At 42.2% G+C, this 15,172-nt stretch overlaps 1 protein-coding gene across 2 annotated transcripts in view; it reads right to left on the bottom strand.

Annotated features, from left to right (window-relative positions):
* TBCD (tubulin folding cofactor D) overlaps positions 1 to 15,172 on the bottom strand; it is a 376,677-nt gene that overhangs the window by 133,019 nt on the left and 228,486 nt on the right. For both annotated transcript variants that reach the window (XM_088468636.1, XM_088468637.1), the window contains exons 20-23: positions 7,434 to 7,507; positions 5,179 to 5,296; positions 3,324 to 3,384; positions 1,611 to 1,633 (exon numbers count right to left, since the gene is read on the bottom strand). In XM_088468636.1, the coding sequence (XP_088324762.1) occupies positions 1,611 to 1,633; positions 3,324 to 3,384; positions 5,179 to 5,296; positions 7,434 to 7,507 (276 nt within the window). The remainder of the gene's footprint in view (positions 1 to 1,610; positions 1,634 to 3,323; positions 3,385 to 5,178; positions 5,297 to 7,433; positions 7,508 to 15,172) is intronic.

Raw genomic sequence — 15,172 nt, 5'->3', positions numbered from 1 at the left:
CGAACGCTCGTTCTGAATCAGGACGGGCGCTTGTTTTTTAAGTTGCGGCTTCCTGGCCGCTCGCATAAGCTGTGGGTGGAGGTGATGGTCGCGATGGTCAAGACCATCGTGACCATTGGGCTTGCGACGAGACCCTTACGGTAGGGTCTCGTGGCCGCAAACCCCAGTGGACTTCCTGCTCTAATAGAGCAGGAAGTCCACCTACTGACATCACGAGTGATGTCAGTAGGGCCGCCCACAAACGGCAGGCGTTCCTGCAGGAACGCCTCCGTTTGCCCAGCCACCCCCTCTCCCCGCCTTCCAAACGGGGCGAGCTGTCAATCAACATCGACAGCCGCCCCTTTTGGATGCGAGCGCCGGAGCTAGTGCTTTTTGCGCTCGCTTCGGGGCTCGATGCGCACTGGCCAACCATCAACCCGCTTGCGAGCGCTATGCACTTGCAAGTGGGTCTGAATCAGGCCCAGTGTACGTTTCCATACACAAGACCTCCAGGAGGACGTACTGTAGTGGGACAGTGACTTTGGGGACAATACAATTCAGCGCAATGTTGAATAATCTCGGGAAGGAGTTCCTGCAGATATTCAATTGACAGCGCTGTTAAGCCCGACTAGAGCCACAAGTCGGAGAATGCTAGTTACCCCGCCTTAAGCTGGGTATTTAGTAGCAGTAACCTGCATGTCTGCTGTTAGCGCCGCACTAAGCCAGAAGACAGCATGGCAGCTGGCACTTATGTCGGATTTCTGCTCACACCTCAGGAGGGTGCAAGCAGAAATCCTCTGGTCTGACATAACAACAGGCCCAACTAATTAGCTCCCGGGAACTCCTTCCCAGGGCTATTCAGTATCACGCTGAATTGAATTGCCCCCTTTGAATCTTAGGCGTCATCACGAGTATACATTACCTATGTTCTTCTGGCAGTCTGTACACTAGACCACCAGAACAAAGCAAAAGAGGGACTTCACTTTGTAGTCTCCATCTAGAGTACTAGGTCACTTACAGTTCTCAGGGATTAAATAACATGCCATGCCAACATCTATACATCACATTTCAGGAGGATATGGAATGCAGCATTCTACACCAATTCTCAGGCCTTCCCTAAAATATGCTAACTTGTACACGCCAGAACTCTAAGAGAAACAGCTGTTCTGATGCAGTTTCCCAGGCCTTACCTCGAATACTCTGACAACTGCTGTACAACAGAACTCCAGGTATGTAGAGTGATATATTATACACATCTTTTCATAGTCCTCATCTAGAATATTCTGCCATGCTCTATATAAAAAACTTCCAGGAGATAAGGAACAGAATTATAGGAATCAATGGGGCAGATTCATGAAGCTCTGGACAGTGATAAAGTGGAGAGTGATAAACGTCCAGCCACTCAGCTCCTAACTGTCATGTTACAGGCTGTGTTTGAAAAATGACAGTTGGGAGTTGATTGGTTGGTCATTTATCACTCTCCACTCTATCACTTCCCAGAGCTTCATACATCTGCCCCAATGTATGCTACAACACAGTCTTGTTTCCTATGCATGCAGGCCTCAGGTCCATGTTTTGTAGAGAAAAGCACAGAAAATTGTCATCTTATACAATTGTTTAAAATATCTCACCTATATAGTTGACGCTCTTGAAGCTGAAATGAAATAAGAGAAAGTTACAGCTTGAAAAGACATTCTAAACATACAAATTTTCTACAAGGTGTCATGGAAAATTCCTTATCAGAATTGATGGCATTTCACAGGCGATTTGCTGACATCATGCTCATATCACAACACAATGTGCCTGATGCAGAAAGACATGTAAGAGCACTTGCGGAAAATAAAGAGGATTCTCATAGGAGCATAAGCTGTGTCCATATTTAGAGTTGCACTTGCATCTTATGCTTGTGGCCCCCTGCACATGAAAAGCTGGGTCAGAGGTGTTAACATGCAGGTAAGAATGTGGAGGGGCATGTTGAGTTACACAGTACTTGAATTATGTTAGCTAGGTGCAAGTTTTGGAGTTGATGATAACTGTTGAGTGAACAAGGCACGGATATAAACTTAAATGTCTCTTAACATGTGCGTAACTCAAAACACAAATGTGGAAACACAGGTGTGCATACACAAATAAGGCAATGTTATGTTGAATTCTAATTCTGGCTCTACGCAAGTATTTCCTAAAAAAGAAAAGACACTAATCTTGGTGCGCAAGCAAAATCATCAAATCAGAAATAGGGGTATAATTATATTATTTATTAAACCACGTTTGTGGACAATTCTCTGAAAACAGACATTATGTGGTGTGGCTATTTATTAAGATGGTACTGCAGTAGATATGGGAGATATCTGCAGTGGGCCCTCTACTAATTGTTTGCAAAGCAGTCCCTATAGCTGTCTATAATACTGTGCCACATTTACCAAACGTCCATCTTGGACAAAGGTTCCATTATCATGCCATTATCTCGCCCCTATCGCATTAGACAATATGGGCAACTGTAGAGCAAACCTTTTTCTAGATGGATCCTTTGTACCGCTCCCTATCAGCCCGTACTACTAAGACACAGGTCGAGGACCTCACATATGCAATAGCCTAGCCGGGACTGTATCGGGAAGTAAAGTGATAGCATAAGCTATTACTTAACTCCTTACTGTTCGCCAAGACAAGCCTCTTACAAGAGCCCAAGACCCGGCAAGAGACATTTGTTAAATTCCAATATATTATCATTTCTTAGCGGCAATATGCGGTGATCAAAAATTAGATTTAACGGGGGAAAATTCATAATAATGTTAAATGTCCCATAATGTGACTAAATAAGGACGGTATCAGCATTATTGTCTAGTAGTTACTTCCCTGTCACATAATCCATTGCTGTCAGAATAGACAGCGTATACAACATAGCATAGGCGTCAATAGTTTCAATCACAATTATTCCATATTCTGTTAAAATAACTATTACTTTAAGTGTGATGTAATGCGAATAGGTGTGGATTCTGGAGTACACCTTCACTATATGACAAGCAGAGTCATAAAAAGCTTAATGGTTGTAAGTAAACCAGTTTTAGTGCTACCAAGACCAAAAACGTACAAGAAACAGGTTAAGTAGAAACAGCGAAGAAAAGTAACAGACAATAATGTAATGTATAAAACCAGTCGGTTAAATAGTGTGATGTAATTTGTAAATGTAGTGGTTGGGAAGTACTATTACATCTACCGGATCGGAGAGTCTTTTAGGACTTATTTGAGCTCTTAAATTGCTGAGTTCTTCAGCAGGAACACATTGTAATTGTCAGGAGAAGCCTGACTGCACTGATTGATCTGCAAACATGTAAATATTGACTCACGCTCTGATGAATTGCTATTAAACCTGTTAGTGTCTCATTGTCCAGGTAGTCAGACACAGTCCTGTAGAAGAAATCGGGAGCTAATTAGTGATCATTAATAGCATTCCCAAATTCCCTCACCTCTAATACAATAAGGTGTATAGGAGTTTCTCTATTATCATGCACATTTGCCATAATGTAAATACAGGAGATGATTTTGAGTTGGGAGCAAAGAAAGAAAAGCAAGTAACTTTGCACCTGGACTAACCATGTTGCTATACAAAGGGGAGCAAATACATGTATTTTTCTGCATGCAGTGTAAATAGTGGCTGCTTTTGCATGTAGCCTACAAACACTGGGCACCTTTTTTCTTACACTCAATTTAGGTTTTTAGTTTGGACACGCTCCTCTCAAATCTTAATCTCTATGAACACTTTTCCCACCTGCAATGCAACATGATTTTGCCAAGGTGCAAAGTTACTTACTTTTTATTTTCAACTCAGGATCAGGCCCAAAGTAACCAGGAAAGGAAACAAAATATCTGTCCTAAGTGACCATGCTTTCCTCCATCCCCTGGTGTTTTATATGGCAAACTGTTCTACACAAATACAGTACTGATTTCCTGTTACTGCTCCGGCCCCCGACAGTAATGTAGTGGTCTGACCGCCAATATCTCTGCAAAGTTTACGCCAGAAATGCTGTGCTGATGGCAGTCTGGGGCACAAGTGCCAGTCAGTAAAGTTAAATCAGAGCAAAGAGCGGAACGGAAGAGATCAGGTGCTCCAGTGTGCCCTGCATATGGGGGAGAGGTAAGAGATACTGGAGTGGGGGGGGATGTGTATATGGTCATTTGGGGGTTAATTCCATAAAGGGACTTATTGTCACTTGGGGGGGGGGGAAGGGTAGTTCTTCAAAGGGATCTAAGGAGTGGGTGAGTATTTCCACTGGGGAATTATTACCTTATTACCACTGGGAGGTAATGTCACTGGGGATCTATTGCCAATATATGGTCTATTGTCACTGGGAGGGATGAGGGGGGGGGGGATAATGTTATAATATTACAACGTGGTCATATGGCCACTGGGAGAGTGCTACACTGCCCTTAGGCAATAATTTTTTCACCAACAAAAACATCATATTTTTTTCATTTTTGATTCCTCATAATACAAATGGAAAACAAAATCTTCTTTACTTCTTTCTTTTTATGTTATATTCTAAATAAGGGGGGAAAAAAACTCTATGCACATGTTTGTTACAGCAAACCGTTGCAAAACAAAAAGAAACCCACTCACCCACCAATCACAAGTGGTGTCTCCTTAAGTGTAGGGCAAGACCCAATCAACTCCAGCCCTAAATGAAGTTTAACTTAGAGTGGTAATAGCTAAAATAAAGGAGAGGAGAAGACCTCCTCTGGTGTTCTTGGCTTCTGGTTCATAAATACAGACAATAGACAAAGTGCTGGACAGTACACTTAAAAGAGAAATAAAGGTGCATTCAGAGTTTATGTTCCATTGTGTGCTAGCACAAGTGTGTGTACATAAACTCAACATGGTGAACAGATTAATGACCCACATTTCAAACTAACTTAAACTGGGTACACACTGACAGATACATCTGTCCAATCTGTCTGGTGGGAAGGAAAATCTGGTAAAAGTATGGGAGCAAATACCAATAGAAATTTGCTCCAAAACCCTGGAAGACAGACCAGACTTTACTTTCCACCAGACAGATTGGAAATATATATCTGTCAGTGTGTACCCAGCTTAAGTCCTATGTTCACTTTAGAATGAAGTGGAGCTCATTCATATACAGCTAAAAAAATAATATGTTATATCACTCATTAGAAAAAACACTTGTAGCGTTTACAATTTCCTACCTATTGCTCTGGACAGCCAGCTTGTACACTGCATGGGTGATTTCTGAACAAGCCAGTATGGCACCGTGGCGAGTGTGCAAATCTGTTCCAGTTGCCAGAGGGAGGAGACGAGGCAAAGCTGTAATAGACAATGTCAGACTATTCTGTTATTCTCATTCATTAACTAACAGTAGGACATATTGAATATTACCAACAGACAGAAATGGCAGAAGAGGCCTATTGGGGACTGCTTACAACAGGGTTCTTCAACCCATGCGTGGCCCGTGGAGCTGTTCCCTGTGGCCCGCTGATGGTTAGTGTAGTGTGGACCGCAGTGAGTGCGGTCCGCCCTACACAGAAACAAACACTGGCGGCAGATAATACACTCGTACTACCCGGCGCCTTGTAGGAGGGGGCAGTTATGGGACATAATTGTGTGAGGGGGGGGCAGAGTCTAAAGACCACAGTATAGCTTGTTGGCCCTTGGCCTTCGTTTAATTTTTAAATGTGGCCCACACTGTCTTAAAGGTTGAAGAGCCCTGAGCTTACAATGTACAAAGTAAGTTACAAAAGGGGAAAGTTGGAATGTAATATACATATATGAATGTTTGGTGGGAGGATTCAAAGTGTTCAATTAGTGACCTCCGTTCAGATAGGGACAATAAAACCATTTCTGTTACAGAAGGCTTCAATGGAAAGGAAATGAGCTGTTTTCTCAACTTTAGACAACTTTAATTTACTAGACTCTATATTCCACCCCACAATATCTACAATACACATTGATTTATCTTTGTGTTCTCATACTTCAATTAAGTGTATCCAAGTTGTACTGCAGAGCTAATATGTGTCGTCTTCAAAGGCAATAGAAATAAACAACTCTGCCTTACCGATATAAAGATTTGGTGAAAAACACAAAATAAAGCAAGAAAGATAAAGGAAGGCATCTAGAAACAAATGTCAGGAAGGTTACAAAATCTGACTGTATACCATTTAAAATTGATCTGCCATTAATCATCACAAAAAGCAGATGACTAAATGATGGTGCAATAATAGTAAGTAAATGTAAGGTATTCGCTATCACCATCCTTACATTATACAATATTAACCGCCTGCCGATTATGTCATCTCCCCTTTCTTTTGTATTAGAATTCAAATACCAGACAAAAAAAATTATAATAAAAAAAAAAAAACACAGATTATGTCTTTAACACATGGCTGCAGATATATTTAAGTTGTATTTGATGTTCAAAACTTTAGTTTTTGTCTCTTTGCTTAAATGGTTGTTTCAATAATTGAGAGCGCTAGTGTACTGCTCCTAAGTGCAAATACATATTTCATTTTCCTGAGCAACTGTATTTGTTAAATGCACCTGCATCGCCACATGACTAAGTGATGGTGTATTCATTTTCTGCTTAGCAATTTCCTCAAGTAAAGCTTAGTGTAGTTGGGCAGAGTGAATGCTCATTGTCCAGAATACAATAATTATTTTTGCAGACTGAGATAATTCCAATTAGATAACAGGCAGACAGGGCAAATGTTTAAGGAAGTTCTTTGCCATGAACAGGTACAAAAGTGACAAATGAATGTTTAGTATCTAGCGCTCTCTACTAGTGAAACAATTCCCATAAGCGCTGACACCGTGGTGTACTTGGGAGCATAGGGCCCGATTCAGATGTGGATGCCGCTATGCATTAGCAGCTGGCGTGCAAAAATATGCTAATGCTACAGCGACTGTTAATGTATTGAGGCGCCCACTGGCAGCCTCGCAGATCCAAGCAACTGCAAACAAATACACAGCGTCTGTCGCAGATCCTTCGATAATTGACCATCTAAGTAACACTATGGTTACGCGGAATGGCCGAGGTAACAGACGCTGGCGCCATATTTTCTGCGTACAGGATCGCAGATGTACGCCCCGAAAACGGTCACGCCAACCTTTTTGCTGCCATTCCATATTACCACCCACAAAACGTCCCGTCTGTCTTGTGAATAAATCCATCTGATCACAATTTAATCGTCAAGCGTGCGCATTGCAGGTAAGACGCATGCCAAGTCCAACGTTTTCTGGTTACCTGCGTGAACATCAAAATAGCGTCCACATCTCAATCGGGCCCATAGTCTATGAATGCAGTGTGACACTAATATGCAGGAAAACATTAAGAAGCTTTTACACACCATTACGTGAGCTAGACCTAATCCCCACAGAGTCAAAATAAGGTAAAAGGGAGACAAGGAAGCAGAAATAAAAAAATAAATAAATACAAAAATAACCTTACCACACTTGGTCATGTATTCAGTTGTGATTGATGTCAAGTTGTGCAAAGCTTTGGTAGACAATTCACGTATAACACTAAAAAAAAAATTAATGCATCACACTGACATATCTTTGTTTTATTTTAAACAGTTGTCTCCCACACAAATATATCTGAAAGTTCACCTTTAAAGGTAAAATACGTGACTACAACGAATCATATTTTATAGCTAATCCTGCCAAAATAGGTGAATATCCACTGTCATTACCAATAGACAACATGCTTGAATTGCTTTCTAATTGGAGACAGGAGAGCAGTAAGACAGAATGAAGACTGTGGTCTAGTGACTATAAAGCTCTGAATGTGGGAGATTTGGCTATTTCAATAAACTGCAGGTAAATTTCAGATCCCTGGTTCAAAATGACTGATAATTGCCTGAGGCAATTATAATACAAATACAGGTTGTCCTCATCAGACATATCTATTGCACCGTTACTTAGGTCACAGGTAATATCATGAATAAAGTGCAATGCATAGAGGCCATTACTTCCTTCCTAGTCTCCTGGCTCTATTTGCTGCACTGGACCTTATTGACCACTCTCTTCTCATACAAATGCAACATTCCCTAGGTCCTCAGGACACTGGCCCTCATTCAGAGGCGGTCGCAAGAAGCGAGCGCTCGTTCTGAATGAGGGCGGCCCCTTGACATTTCAAGTGCGGCCTCCTGGTCGCTAGCTAAGCTGCGGGTTACCACCCACAGCTTTAGCGACCGACCAGGTAGACCATCGCGGCTTGCGACGAAACCCTAAGGTTGGGTCTCGGCAACCGCAAGCCCCAGGGAGCTTCCTGCTCTGATCGAGCAGGAAGCTCCCTAATGACATCACTGCTGATGTCAGTGCGGCCGCCCACAAAACGGCAGGCGTTCCTTAAGGAACGCCTCCGTTTGTGAAACCACGCCACGCCTACAAAACGGGTCGAGCTGTCGATCAACATCGACAGTCGCCCCTTTTGTAGTGAGCTCCGCAGCGAGAGAATTTCTCTCTCACTCCGGGGCCTGCGCACGCGCAGTGTGGCCGCTGAGCGTGCGCAGGGCCTAAACATCGACCCGGTTGCGAGTGCTCAGCGCTTACAACCGGGTCTGAATGAGGTCCACTGTCCTCATCCTACTTAACAAATCGCTCATTCAGAGTTACGTTGTAAGGATCCATATCCACTCCACTACGTCTGCTGGAGTACCACACATGTCAGTCCTAGGTTCTCTGCTTTTCTCCATCTATACCATGTCTCGTGGAAAACTGATGAGCTCCTCTGGATTTCAGTATCAGCTCTATTCTTATGATGCCCAAATTTACCTATCCTCTCACCATCAATGTTACGGAATGTCTTTCTGCCATTTCATCTTTAATGTCATCTTGCCACATCAAACTTAGGGGGAATTCAATTAGATGTGAAAAAACGAAAACTTAATATTGGAGAAGTTTTGCGCACAATTCACGTGTTTTATTGAAATGTTTTCGCATCTTATTTCTATGCGTGCTCCCATTTTTAGCACTATCCAATTACAAAAGACACGAAAAACACATTCGCACGAAAACTGCTCATGGAGTAACCAGTGAAAAGTACAGGTGAATTTGGGGAAATCTGCCTGTACCCCTTAAAATAGGTAACTGACATAGGTAATCATTTTAGAAGTGTATTAGTGGCCCTAAGTAAAGTATTTGGGGTTCTTAAATTGTGTTAAATGGCTTTTATATGTATATTTGTATAAGTGTTGAAAATTTATAAAAATCAATTTTTTTGAAAAAATAAATGCTGCAGTTCAATTAGGGAAACATTATAATGGGCGCAAGTCTATTTTTGAGTCAAACAAGTGTTTTGTTTTTTTTAAGAGTAAAAATACACCTGATTCAGCAGTAAAGGCGCACATCCACTACACGCTTAAAATGAGCGATTGAACTATAACGATATCGTTCACAAATCGTTCATTAAAATGTTGTTTTAGACATCTGTCATCGGCCAAACATGCTTAACAACCTGACGATAACGTCACGTTGTGCATGTTAGGGGATGATTGACATGCCTACAATGAACGACTGCGCGTTCAGTGTAGGCACAGCACAGACTGTCAAAAGACTGCACCATTACAATGTCGTAATCGTGCAAACGTTTTGAGTGGATGTGTGCCTTTAGTCCCCACATTTCTAAACAAAAATAGGGATTTTGCACAACTTTTCATCTGCTCTGAGATGGTAAAAACAGTTCACCGTTTTTTGTCTATGGAGTTTTCGCACATGCAAAAACTTTGGCAATAGGATTGCACGATATGCAATTTTGTGCAAAAAAGTTTGTACCTGAGAAAAGTTTTTGCCAAACCGCGGCTTTTTGCAGCTAATTGAATCCGGCGTTAAACTTTTAAAGACCAAGCTATAATATTCCCACCAGCCCACAGAAGCCTGACATCTCTATTTCTATTGACAGTATCACACTAAACCCGACCTCTCAAGCCTGCTACCTATATGTCACATTTGGCTCAGAACTGCGCTGTGTGTCCCACATCCAGTCTGCATCCAAACTCAGTTACATACATCTAAGAAACTCTTCCTGCACTGACTATTACAATAGCTTCCTTATTGGTCTTCTACTGACCATACTTTCACCCCTACAATATATTTAGAATACAGAGACTAGACTAATTTTTTCACTCAACACATAATATATAAAAATGTTCTAACATACAAAACTGCATATACATCTACTTCTCTAAACTTCTCCCAACTCAGCCACTCCCATTCCCAGTTGCAGAACTTTTTTTGGACTGCACCCAATGGCTGCCCTTGCACAACATGACTTTCCTTTAGCCTCCAAACCTTCAAGTATTGTATCTCACCTCTACAGGAAAGCTTATCAAACTTCTGAGTCACCCTTATAACCTCAAGAGACAATTCTACACAATTTCCATCCCTGTACATAGTTCTCTTTCTATACGCAAATAACCCTCTGACCGCAGGACACCAAGCACGTTTTACCCTGGTAGAACCAATACACATTATGTGGCAAGTAACCTCAAACTCCTACTGACCCACATATTGGCTCTCATACTTTGTCTGTCTAATAATAACCAGTTTCTTTTTATTACTGTGTTTTTTACCAATTGTAAGTACTATGGAATAGGCTGGCGCTAGATAAATTAATGTTAAGGCATAAATGATGCAACAGAGTTCTCACGGAACAGTTACTGAATACAGATTTTCTTCAAAGCACTGTTTTTGACTAACTTGGGCATGGAGGATCCTTTTATTCAGGGTAAACAGTAAAAGTTACAGAGCTCCAAGAGACATTAAGTGACGTTCCCGGCACCTGAAAACGAGGCTTGGACCGCATCCCCTTCCGGGATTGATCTGGCGAGCGTTTCTGCATTTGACTGTGTGAATGTTATATGGAATCAGCCGTCCAGGCAGAGTATTTTAAACTTTGATGTAAGTTTTCTATTGCAAGTAAAGGTATTACTTTTATCAAATTCACCATTGTGCGCTTCCTATGTTTCTTCACTATTAAATCTTCACATGTATTCAAAATTTGCTAGAAATAAAGATTTTCCAAAACAAATGTCAGTTAATAGATAATTTTCCCCATTCTATGAAAGACTTACAACTCTGCTAAAGGGGATGTAGTCATGCCGGTCACAATCCCGACAACGTAATGCTGGCTAGGGATCTATGATAGGCGTCGAAATACCGACGCCTATCATAATTCCAACGCCATCACGAACGAAGGTAAGTCCGGGGCGCCCGTAGCGTTAGCCGCAAGGGGGGAGAGTTAGTATTGGGGAGTCTAGCAGGGTTAGTGTTAGGCACCCCCCCCAGGAGGGTTACGTTCAGGGATTGGTAAGGGGGGTTTTAGGGTTAGGCACCCCCGGGGGTAGGTTAGGGTTAGGCACCGGGAAGGGAGGGTTAGATTAGGGGGGGGGGAGGAGACAGGGGAGGTTAGGGTACTTACCTGCCCCTGTCGGGATCTTGATCCCGTCGGGCATCTGCTGTCGGGATTTGAACTGGCGGCTAAACAGCCGCTGGCATTTCAATCCCATTCCCTGCTAAAGCTGCTCTAATTGGATTTCTCTAAAGCTGGGTACACATTTAACGATGTGTACCCAGCTGACCTGTTGTGCGATGGTACCCGGCGGGGGTCCTGGCATCTGCAAGTGCATACACACTTGCTGATTTTGGGAGCGACATCGCGATGGCAGGAGCCAAGCTGCATTCGGCAGCATGGCCCTCGCTGAAGATGTCGCCCGTCGATGTCGATGACAATGTGAAAGAGTGTGCATCTTCAGCGACATTGAGTGTACACACTAGATGATGTTGCCGACATGTCGTCCGATCCGGCTGGATCGGACGACATATCGTCTACTGTGTACTGGCCATAACACATGCACAATAAGCAGCACTGCACCATATGACTATTTCCCTTTACACTGCAGCCGTCCTTCTGTAGCATCTGCAGAGCTCAGAAAATTGCAGATTATGCAGAACTGTGGAATATTTCTAATTGTGTCACTTTATGGGAATTTAAATATAGTCATTTGTGTTTTTCACACATCTGTTTAACTGTGGAGAATCTTCAAAGCTATTGATACATTGTAATAGTACATAACTAGCAATTATAATTTACATAGGTGCATTTAAAGGGGATGTGTACTTTCATACAACCCCCTTTAAATTTCTGCCATATCCTACCCCCGTCTCATTACCACTACAAGTATGAGTATGTTACACTCTGTCCATAGTCCATGACGGAAAAGCTACAGACAGACTGACGTGAATCGGCATTTCACTGTAAGTAGCTTCGGTCCCTAAGAGGGTTATATCTGATTAAGAGGTTTGTCTAAAGTGGACTTTAATTCTATTGTTAGTTAGTCTTTTTGCAATCTATAGTTTACAGAAATTAACCCAAACTAGACATCAAATACACAAAATACAATAATTTTATTAATTTCATTTTATTACAGTTTCTACTGAACAATAAAATGGTCTATTGGTGCATACACACTGTCAGATTTGATGGAATCGTCCAAGTCTGACTGCAAACACATCAGATGTCAGATATCGTTATTTGACCTATCGGGAACGCGCATCGTTCATCGTTCAGACATGTCAGGTTTTCCTTCAGATATGAACGATTGAACGATTTTTTTAAATCGTTATCGTTCAGATCTGTAGAAAAATCTGACCGTGTGTATGCACCATAACTTTGAAGACAGATTTAAAGAATTACATGTCAGGAAAGAAAAAAAGTGCGTCAATAAAACTTACACATCAAAAAAATAAATAGGAACTATCAGGAACATGCACAAAAGCACGAGTTAGGGAAGTAAGGTGTGAATACAAACTGCCACGAAAAGAGAAAATACATGATGTCAGCGGTAGGGGAATCAAGACTGCTATTGTGTTGTGGCAAATAACAGACAGATCACACAAAAGCGTCTCTTTCCAAACATCAAATGTTCATTGTGGCAAAACAAACCCTTTCTTCACAGGAAAACACACAGGCTTTTTGGTGTAAAGACCTCCTACTAACTATATATATATATATATATATATATATATATACACATACAGTACCGTGTAAAAAAAACTGACACTAATACCCCTTTCAGACATGAACCCCCGGCTTGGACCCTGTCCACGGGTTGAAGCAGAGGTTTAAAATCTTACCCACTTTCACATATGGGTGATGGACCCGGGTTATTCCCAGGTCGTCACCCTTCACACTGTTAGTCGGAAGACCCGGGTCACTGGAAGACCTGGATCTTCCATCTAACAGTGGACGCTTGGAGATGATGCCATTTCCAAGCGCTACTGTGCCCACCAATCAAGTTCTTTTCAGACAAAAGTCGGAGCCTGACACAGGTTGCAAGTCCCGGGAAATATTACCACCTGACAGTTCCACAGGGGCGGTGGTGCTGCTGCTGGAGCATCAGAACAGCGGTCGGAACGGTCAAAAGTGTGTACACACTGCACTTTTGGTCCAATATGGATCTGTCGAATCGGATGAATATTAAACAGCCCATAAAGAGGTGGTCCTTCGATTCAACCAGTTTTCTTACATAACGTCAAGGTGATACACGCCCAACAATTGTACAAGTGTGTATCCAGTCTTAGCGAGTGCTGGTTTCATGTCAGGCAGCTATGCAAAGGATCCTCTATGGTGACCTAAGCCTGGTGCAATGTAAACTAATACTATTTCAAAGGCCCTCATATCTGTGCCAGGCCTGAAGCTGGGTAGACACTAGGTGGATAGGTCAGCCTTTCAGCGAACCCGCTGACCTATCTAACGATTGGTAAGTGTATACACACTTATAAATTATCTGCCTGATCTGCTGGGCTTGACAGCTCAACTGGGCGGGCATTTAAATGCTTGCCCAGCTGAGCTGTCAATAACCGCCAAGTCCCTGCAGAATGTGTTTGGGCGATAGGCGGGTCGCCCGTACACACCAGCAGATGACCGATCTATCTTTCAGATATATATTTTATTTATTTATTTATTAACAGTTTCTTATATAGCGCAGCATATTCCGTTGCGCTTTACAATTGTCAACATTGATATATATAGTCATCTGCTGTGCTGCAAAGCAGATCGGATATATCGGTGAACAACGTCGTTCACAGACATATCCGCTGTACACACCTGGCGATGAACTATAGATATATATTGCACGTTCAACTTTGTTTAATGCACAAAATTATAAATAGTGTATAAAGTTATCTTCAGGCTATGGCCCGTATTCATTTGCCGGCGAAAAATCCCGGCCTTTTCGCATGCCCGAGGTTTCGCCGTCATCGCCAGTTTTGCCTCCGGAAAAGTATTGCACTCGTCTCCGCGATTTGCCCTATTCAATTGCAAAGGACATGTTTCCTGGCGAAACTGAGATCGGCGAAAAGCACTGTCAGATTTGGGGCACCTGACACCCCCCAAAACATGCACTTACATGTGGAATCACTATGGATACCCCCAAATAGCCCTGCTGAAGGTATTTGGGGTGCTTAAATGCTCTAAAATGCTGCTATTTTGCATCTTTGTACAAATGGTGAAGAATAGCAGTTATCAGGTTTTTTTTTTTTTAAATAAGTAGTCCCAGCAAATTTGGGGTATACAAAAATGGGTATAAGCATGGTTAAAAATCGATAAAGTGCATTTTAAAAAAAACACACCTTCAGCAAGCACCGGCAAACAAAAAAAAACAGCTTGGGCATACTTGGGGGACCCCCTGGAGTCTAGTTCTTAAGTTTGTACCCCAATTATGGTATTTTTTTGCCCCCAAAACGAAAGTACTTTTTTGGGGTGATCTAAAGATTTTTTTTACACTTTTTTTGACGCAGTTTACCTTTGGGGGGCTGTCCCAAGGCTGCAGTGGTGTTCCCGAAACTTAGCACCCCAAACCTGCACTTTTTTCCACCTCCTTTCAGAGGCGAATCTACCCTGCTGGTTACAAAGCGCAGACTTTTCGATCTGGCGGAAAGTCTTTGCAATTGAATACGGAGAAAAGGTCTCGCCTGGCGAAATGACGTCACCGGCGAGAAATTTTCGCCAATCTCGGCTTTTCCGCCAACAATTGAATATGGCCCTATGTGTATAAGGTGTATATGAAACATAAATGTATTTTGTGTTTAGCCTTGGGTCTCATTCCCATGATATCTCATTGTGGTATGCAAATATTCCAAAATACGGTAAAATACGATATCCAAAATACTTCTAGTCCCAAGCAT

The sequence above is a fragment of the Taudactylus pleione genome, unplaced genomic scaffold, assembly GCF_031769625.1.
Source record: "Taudactylus pleione unplaced genomic scaffold, aTauple2 ptg000012l, whole genome shotgun sequence".
Classification (NCBI taxonomy): Eukaryota; Metazoa; Chordata; class Amphibia; order Anura; family Myobatrachidae; genus Taudactylus; species Taudactylus pleione.
This window is presented reverse-complemented; position numbering and strand designations above follow the sequence as displayed.